At 43.3% G+C, this 8,759-nt stretch overlaps 1 protein-coding gene and 1 long non-coding RNA gene across 2 annotated transcripts in view; both read right to left on the reverse strand.

The window, feature by feature from the left end:
- Nucleotides 1–5,724, reverse strand: part of LOC106601710 (calcium-binding mitochondrial carrier protein SCaMC-3-like) — a 28,766-nt gene extending 23,042 nt beyond the window's left edge. The window contains exon 1 of the mRNA XM_014194057.3: nt 4,752–5,724. Within this exon, the coding sequence (XP_014049532.1) occupies nt 4,752–4,970 (219 nt within the window). The 5' untranslated portion in view covers nt 4,971–5,724. The remainder of the gene's footprint in view (nt 1–4,751) is intronic.
- Nucleotides 1,066–4,742, reverse strand: LOC123741713 (uncharacterized). Its single transcript, XR_006769235.2, has 4 exons — nt 3,307–4,742; nt 3,127–3,199; nt 2,403–2,970; nt 1,066–2,149 (listed from the first exon to the last, which is right to left on the reverse strand). It is a non-coding gene; the product is annotated as an uncharacterized LOC123741713 (long non-coding RNA).
- Nucleotides 5,725–8,759: the final 3,035 nt, after the last annotated feature.

Raw genomic sequence — 8,759 nt, forward strand, 5'->3', positions numbered from 1 at the left:
TACCTTGTCCCGGACCTGCTGATTCGTCTCCCTCCCCCGCCCCCCTCGACGTCTCTCTCTCTCAATATCTAAATGCTCTGCTATGAAAAGCCAACTGACATTTATGCCTGAGGCGCTGACCTGTTGCACCCTCTATAACCACTGTGATTATTATTTGACCCTGCTGGTCGTCTATTGGTTTCTGTATAAGCACTTTGTGACGACTGCTGATGTTAAAAGGGCTTTATAAATACATTTGAATGAGCACTCTCTTCCAAGGAACTCTTTTAATATCTGTAGTAAAATGCCTCTCACTGCCTGTAGAACACTCTGCCTGCTTCTCCTGTGACATCACAGGGCCAAAATAGAGCACTGAGACACCGGCTAGACTGGACCATAGCTCATAGCTCAGGCAGTTGAAGACTTGATATGAGAGGCCTATACACTCAGAATAAGTGAAGCAGGTTATAGTTCCTGTTCATTGTACTAGTAGGCTATAAACAAATATACTTGTTTATAGTAAACACAGGAACTACACAGTTGCCTATGTCAGTGCTTCTCAAACTGGAGTCCACTAGGTACTGAAGGTGTCCGCGACAAGATCAACCATTTTTTAACATCATTTTTTAATAAATATTTGTTTTTAAATCCCTACCAGAAAAACATATATATATTTTTTTTATCACAGTGCTGTTATTACAAAACTACCACTAACAGGTCCCGATCATCATCATAAAGGGAAAAAACATTTTGTTCAAATACTGTACCTAATGCAACAATTCTGTAATGTTAGTAAGAGATATACATCTTTCAAATCATTTACCACGGAGTGGCAAAGCGGTCTAAGGCACTGCATCTCAGTGCAAGAGGCGTTACTACAGTCCCTGTTTCGAATCCAGGCTGTATCACATCCAGCCGTGATTGGAAGTCCCATAGGGTGGCGCACAATTGGCCCAGCGTTGTCCGGGTTTGGCCGGGGTAGGCCGTCATTGTAAATAAGAATTTGTTCTTAACTGACTTGCCTAGTTAAATAAAGGTTCAATTCAAAAATGTATAATAATAAAGTGCTCTGTACGTCATTAAAAATGCCTTTGAATGACCGAAACATCACCCATAACATTTTTACACTATTAAAATGCTCAGAATTGAAGAAATTGTACCCTTTCTCCAAACTCTATCAGGAAGCCTGAAAGAACAGGCTGAGTGGGCAGGGAGCTTATATCATGAGCTCGCCTTGAATGACAGCTCTTTGAAACACCCTTGTAGTCGTTGCCAGGTAACAAGGTAAACAATGGGCCACATGTCAATCTGACCCTAAATAGTATTCCTCAACCCATTTTCTCTGCAAAATGTTCTCAACAGAGCTGATAATGGACTGTTAGATATCAGTCAAACAGCAGCAATACACAATTGTATTTCTATTATTTTGTAACTAATTACTGTTCACTGATACACTTCTTCAGCAGAATTAGTCAAGTCTGAGTCCCCTTAGAAGCTAAGACATAAGGGAATGTACATGAAAACAGCATACAATAAGTGTACTGGATAATTGATTGGTGCCTCTGCATTAGCATTATAAATGACAATATGTTCAGAATTGTATGTATTGATCAGACATTTATTTGTTCATTTACATTAGGCAAGCATATCTGAAATATTGATCCACATGGACATTCATGAGAAATAAAGGTGAGAAATAATGGTGAGACATCATTTGACATAAAAAATAAAAAAATAGAGCCATAAGCTGCAATATAGGCACCCGGCTGCCCTACAGTGTACAGGACCCCATTGATTCTTACAATTTGTAACTCTCATCTCCCGTCCAAATGTTAGAAAAAACGATATAAAAGAAAATGTGATATCATATCATGTAACAGTAAATAACTTAGGCTTTGGGAAATGCAACCAACTACAGAGATTGATGGGACGGGATCGGGAGAGGAGGGGGACCCATGTACCCCGCTTCAATCAAGCAGGCTTCAGTCACCCACTTGGCTTCAGTCACCCCGAAGATTGAAGCTGGAGACAAATCCAGGTATGGCCTCCTCCTTGTCAGGCCTCTCACACTGAGCAGACAGGGGTTCTGGGATGGACAGCTCGCACATCTTCCCCACATACGGCACTGGATCAAGGGTGACTTTGTTGAAGAGGAACCTGTCTACGTAGCCTGTAAGGGTTTCGAAAAGGGAGATGTTTGTTAAATGGGTAGTGAAATTAATTTCATTTTATTCACTGTTCTGAGTTATGACGTTATCATTTTGTTGATGTAGTGATCTACTCATTCTACAATGTGATTTCTGGTGTTTTTGAAGTACTCATTTTGAAATATGCAATATTTAGTGAACTTTTCAATGTTTGTAATTGGAAATTGTGTGTGCCTGAAATGCTCAATTGATTTGAAATGAATAATTATGACTTACAGTATTGTTGGGTCTGTCTTCACGGGCTTTACAGCATATCCCCCTTCTTTTTTCTGTCTTCACTTGATCTGTCTTCACAGGCTTTACAGCATATCCCCCCCTTATTTGGTCTGTCTTCACAGGCTTTACAGCATATCCCCCCTTATTTGATCTGTCTTCACAGGCTTTACAGCATATCCCCCCCTTATTTGGTCTGTCTTCACAGGCTTTACAGCATATCCCCCCCTTATTTGGTCTGTCTTCACAGGCTTTACAGCATATCCCCCCTTATTTGATCTGTCTTCACAGGCTTTACAGCATATCCCCCCCTTATTTGGTCTGTCTTCACAGGCTTTACAGCATATCCCCCCTTATTTGATCTGTCTTCACAGGCTTTACAGCATATCCCCCCCTTATTTGGTCTGTCTTCACAGGCTTTACAGCATATCCCCCCTTATTTGATCTGTCTTCACAGGCTTTACAGCATATCCCCCCCTTATTTGGTCTGTCTTCACAGGCTTTACAGCATATCCCCCTTTGCCTTAGGAAAGCTGATTTTGTATCATGGCATTCCTGCTGCGGTGGTTGCCTGGAAAGATGTGCAAACCGAGTAGATGTTGAATTTTCTAAAATGTATATCATTAGAGCCCCAATAACACAAGCTACAGCAAATATAAGACAACAACCCACATAATTGAATGGCAGAATATCATTTTCAGGGGGAAATTACAAATACTATACACACCAGAAGTCCTTTTGTGGACAACATTCCTTCATATCAGCTGTGTGCTGTCAGTCCTCAGACTCAATGTAGGGGGCTTAGGGATGGAAGAACAAAAACCATATAGTGACTATCAGCTGTGTTGCAGAAAATATACCGTCAAAGTAGCCACAGTTACAGCCACCGTGTCAGACTCATACTTACATTATGGTCAGTGCTTGCAAGACAAACTGATCCACTGTCAATGATGGTTCAGCATCCATCTTCAGGATTAGCTTCCTGGCAAGACACATCAAATGTTCTCCCCAATTAATAAATCAACTTCGCTCGAAATGTGCACTGCACATCGGTGTTATGATCCTGTCCACCAGAAATGAAAAGCAGCCACTGCTTTCGGATGTCTTCGTTCTTCAGAAAATAGTGTAATGTTAAATTATCCCTATGGCATCCAGTTACAACACAGTGTGTTTTTTCCGACAGGATGGTAAGTAGCTTGCTAGCTATAAGTTACAACACAGATGAAAAGTTTAGTTATCAGTATCGTTCTGCCACGTTCTACTTGAGCTATTTATGGTTTGTAAACAAAGCCGTATGATGCGCACAGGTGATCACGGTTTTAAGGCGTTACATATTTAAATGAGTTAAGATTACAAGACGCTACCATTGGTGTATAACATTTACGGCCCTACTTGATATTGCATAGTGGTTAAAGCGTTGGGCCAGTAACCGAAAGTTTGCTGGATCGAATCCCCGAGCTGACAAGGTAAACATCTGTCGTTCTGCTCCTGAACAAGCCACTATTCCCCGGTAGGCCGTCATTGTGAATAAGAATATGTTCTTAACTGACTTGCCTAGTTAAATAAAGACAGAAGTTATCCCTGAATTCAAGTGTTTGACATGGGGGAGGGGACCAGTAACTTCATGATCAACTTTAATGTACCAGCTACAGTAATTTTTCACTGGTTTCATCAAAATATCCTCAAATGTTATGAAAACATGATGTTCACTGATCGGACCTTTAACGGAACAACTATTTTAAAAAATGTGTTGTTTAAACGTTAAGAAATGTAGAACAGTTGTCACACCAACACCTTACACAAATGTACACAAATTTGGCCAAGGGGTCTGTGGAAGAAGTTGGTGCAATACAATACAATACAATATTATTAATCTACAATATGCCCGTAGACGCACAACAAGGCCTGGGAGGCTCACAGGGATCCACAGTACTCCATCAATGATCCAGTTTTCAACTAAAAACGTATTGTATTGCGTCCAATTGTTGTTTACATTTTACTTTCCATGGCTGAAGTATTGGTTAGTCTGGCCATGCATGCACTGCAGCAGTCATGAAACTTCTTGTATGCTATTTTTGTTTTTGTTTTACCTCACTCTAAAGTCTGAGTTGTGTTCTGATTTTGAGGGGGTCCCTGATGAATTTGCTATCAGAACATAAAAGTTTAGGAACCCCTGGCCTATGTCATACATACTGTATGATCAGTTTGTGTTGTTTGACAGGACATAATCGTCTTACTACTTACTCAGCCAAGAACAAACAAACACACACACAATTAATGTGCCATGCAGGCTATAATTCAAGGGATACACATGTCTATTGGGAATACCCCCATCATCACTATTCCTCTCACCTCCTCCGCGTCACTGCGAAGTAAACCGCGGGCAGCGAGTCCTATCCTCAGCTCGTTGATGTCGACTTTACCGTCTTTATTGAGGTCCAGTTGGTCGAACAGTTCGGCCCATCTCTCTCGCGTTTCCGGTTCCCTCCCAGGGTCCGACACACCTTTGTCTTGTTCTCGACAGCGAGCCCGGGTCCAACCAAAGCAGAACCGAGCCCTGCCTTCGCCCATGTGAATGGGAGACTTGTGCAATCCTGGTGGTGGTGGCTATTATCCCAACCTGCTGCCGCGAAGCGGGCGTGGAAAATTGAAGGAGCGCTTTTTGTTCTAATGACTCCCAGTGGGTATCGTTACGATAGCGTACCTATTCAAATCCCGGAACTATGGTATATCGAAATGGCACGATAGCCTTACTGAAATAACTGATGTTCTCCCTCGGTCTCGTTACCGAGGCACCGGTTTAATATACAGAGTCGTTGCCGAGAATGTCTGTACACCGGGCGCGGTGTAAACTCTCGGTGCCTGTAATATTAATCCCCGTCCCGTATCCGTTACGTATCTCGTGACATCGGCGATGATTAAATCCATGAACTAATTCAAATGAATTAGTCTGTTTGTCAGGAGACTGGCTCTGCCTTTTGGATATGCAGTGAGTCCCCCATGCAACGAAGCGAACCAAGCTCCCGGTGTTCGTTATATTTTATCACAGCTACAGCTTTGTGCACGCATGTAGGATACCGGGTGGAATTTCTATGCTGTCATCTCTGACAACGCGCTCAATGCGGTGTTTGTGTGTGAGTGTTCGTGAGAGAAAGAGTTCCCTTTTACTTTGAAAGGTTCGAATGTTAGAACAGCTTGGTTAGCTGTAGCTGTAGTAGAGGAAGCCTAACAAAAATCATCTACTTTCACCTTTGCAGATCCATCCTCTCCTCCCCCGCTCTCGTAAGATTATGATGCTTCCTTCTATCCATTACATAGCCGCTATCATTATTGCAGCTGCTCATATGACACACACGCACACGCACACACACACACACACACACACACACACACACACACACACACACACACACACACACACACACACACACACACACACACACACACACACACACACACACACACACACACACACACACACACACACACCAGCATCAAATCCCTCAAACTGTAATTGTAATCTAGCCTTTACCACACAACAGCCTACCACAGTATCCTTAGGCCTAAACACCTGACTGACATTTAATTCAAATGAATTCTGAATGCAGGAACATGAATGTGATCTCCAGTTTCACAGTGAAAGTAAAGGATGCAGTTGGCTGCCCTGTCCCCATTGAACCCATTGATAGGCTCTTATTGGGTATTAATAGACGGAAACCGCCCGGTCAGCATGCATGGGATATGGGAGATTATGCAGAGACAGTGGGAGGGAGGCTCAGGTCACAGTTCTAAAAATGTTGACATGGACCAGGAGTAGCTCAATAAAACCAAAGTGGACTACAAGATTCTCTCTCTCTCTCTCTCTCTCTCTCTCTCTCTCTCCTCTCTCTCTCCACCAGTGGCATGTCCAGAATATTTTGAATGGGGTGGCAAAGATGAGGCACAGACCCAGTTTAGTGGGGCCATAACATTTTGAACCTTAATCGATGCAAGGTGGATATTTCAAATATAATTATGATGGTTCAACGCATTAAATACTTAAGTTTAGGCACATTTCCTTGTTCAAATAAATCATAAATCAATTCCAAAAGTATTGTTACAGTGTTTGCATTAAAATATAAGGGTATTAGCATACAAATAATTAAAGAGCGGCAGTAAAATAACATGCGGGCTATATACAGGGGGTACCGGTACAGAGTCAATGTGCGGGGGCACTGGGTAGTTGAGGTAATTGAGGTAATATGTACATGTAGTCAAACAAATCACTTAAAAAGGCAGGTTAAGTAGGTCACCTGCTCACATTAGTCTACTCCAAAATAAGTCCAGCATCCGACCAGTGCACTGTGCACACGCCATTTGAATGGTAAGGGACATCTATTACAACACCATAAGTGTAATGAAATTCAGCCTACAAAGGGGCACGTATTCATGGATGCCAAGGGAAGCTAGGATTACCCAAAAAATGTAACAATAAAAAAAGGGTAAAACGTATTATTTATCATTCTTGTCTATCCGTGTTTCATAATTTACCACCAGTTCACAAGAAGCTGAATCTATTTCACCAGAGAAAGCATCCGGGTGAGACAAACAGCTCTCCTCTATCATAGTATCTGTAGCCCATGTATCTGATGCTGTCGGGCCAAAAAGAATATGACCTGTCACACCCTTTTTGGCCAGACAGTATCATATACATGGGGCACACACACTAAGATAGAGGGGCGCTGTTTCAAAATCAAATACAATTTTATTGGTAACATACGCATGTTTAGCAGATGTTATTGCAGGTGTAGCGAAATGCTTTCTCTGGTGAGATTGACAAGTCTTGCTGTTGGTGTGCGTCTTCATCGAAACTATAAATATTTTCAGAGGTGACCATTTCAGAGGGGGCCAATCCAATTTTAGGTGGGGGGCGTGGCCACTCAGGCCATCCCCTGGACACGCCACTGCTCTCCACATCTCTCTCTCCCCGTCTGTCTCTTACTCCCTCCTGCTCTCTCTCCACATCTCTCTCTCCCCATCTGTCTCTTACTCCCTCCTGCTCTCTCTCCCCATCTCTCTTACTCCCTCTTGCTCTCTCTCCACATCTCTCTCCCCATCTCTCTTACTCCCTCTTGCTCTCTCTCCACATCTCTCTCCCCGTCTCTCTCTTACTCCCTCCTGCTCTCTCTCGCCGTCTCTCTCTTACTCCCTCTTGCTCTCCCTCCCCGTCTCTCTCTTACTCCCTCTTGCTCTCTCTCCACATCTCTCTCTCCCCATCTGTCTCTTACTCCCTCCTGCTCTCTCTCCACATCTCTCTCCCCGTCTCTCTCTTACTCCCTCCTGCTCTCTCTCCCCGTCTCTCTCTTACTCCCTCCTGCTCTCTCTCCCCGTCTCTCTCTTATTCCCTCCTGCTCTCTCTCCACATCTCTCTCCCCGTCTCTCTCTTACTCCCTCCTGCTCTCTCTCCACATCTCTCTCCCCGTCTCTCTCTTACTCCCTCCTGCTCTCTCTCCCCGTCTCTCTCTTACTCCCTCTTGCTCTCTCTCCACGTCTCTCTCTCCTTTTCTCTCTCTCTCTAGCTCTCTCTCTCTTTCTCTCCCACACACATGCACAGAGGGTATCACCTTGTGAACAGCTTGATGTGACTGTCTGCAGCTGCCACCTATCATAGTCCTGTCTGAGCTCTTCACTTACCAGAACAGCCATTAAACCATGGGCCTCTCTGTGAAATGAAGTCTCACTATATCCTACAGTAGTGTATTAGAGTATGGGACATATATTGCTATATTATAATATCCCAGACTTTATGATTGCACAGGTGCAATTTAGAACCTGAAAGGGTTAGTCGGCTGTCCCCATAGGAAAACCCATTGGAGAACCCCTTTCGATTCCAGGTACAACCCTTTTGGTTCCAGTTAGAACCTTTTTGGGTTCCATATAGAACCCTTTTCCCAGAGGGTTCGACATGGAACCCAAAAAGATTCCAGCCGGAACCAAAAAAGGTTCTACCTGGAACTAAAAAGGTTTGTCCTATGGAGACAGCCAAAGAACCCTTTTGGAACCCATTTTCAAGGAGTGTAGGCTGTAAGATCAGCTGGTATTAAGTTGGTGTACCTGAGCAAAAGATGAAACAAGGAAAACCAGATACAATCTAGCTAATATGTAAGTAAGTCTGTAGACTTACAGATAAAATAAAATGAAACCTCACCAACTGCAATACTTTAGCAGTGTGATAACTGTGATGAATAGCAGCCTTGTGTTGATAGCAGGAAATCAGTCGGCCTTACTGGCACTGACTTGTTGTGTTCCATCGTCACTGAGGCAACTCTCCAGTCCCACAACAAAGGCCTTCTCCCCCTCTAGAGTCAAGGGTACATCTCA

The sequence above is a fragment of the Salmo salar genome, chromosome 03 (genome assembly GCF_965601325.2).
Source record: "Salmo salar chromosome 03, fSalSal1, whole genome shotgun sequence".
In the NCBI taxonomy this organism is placed as follows: domain Eukaryota; kingdom Metazoa; phylum Chordata; class Actinopteri; order Salmoniformes; family Salmonidae; genus Salmo; species Salmo salar.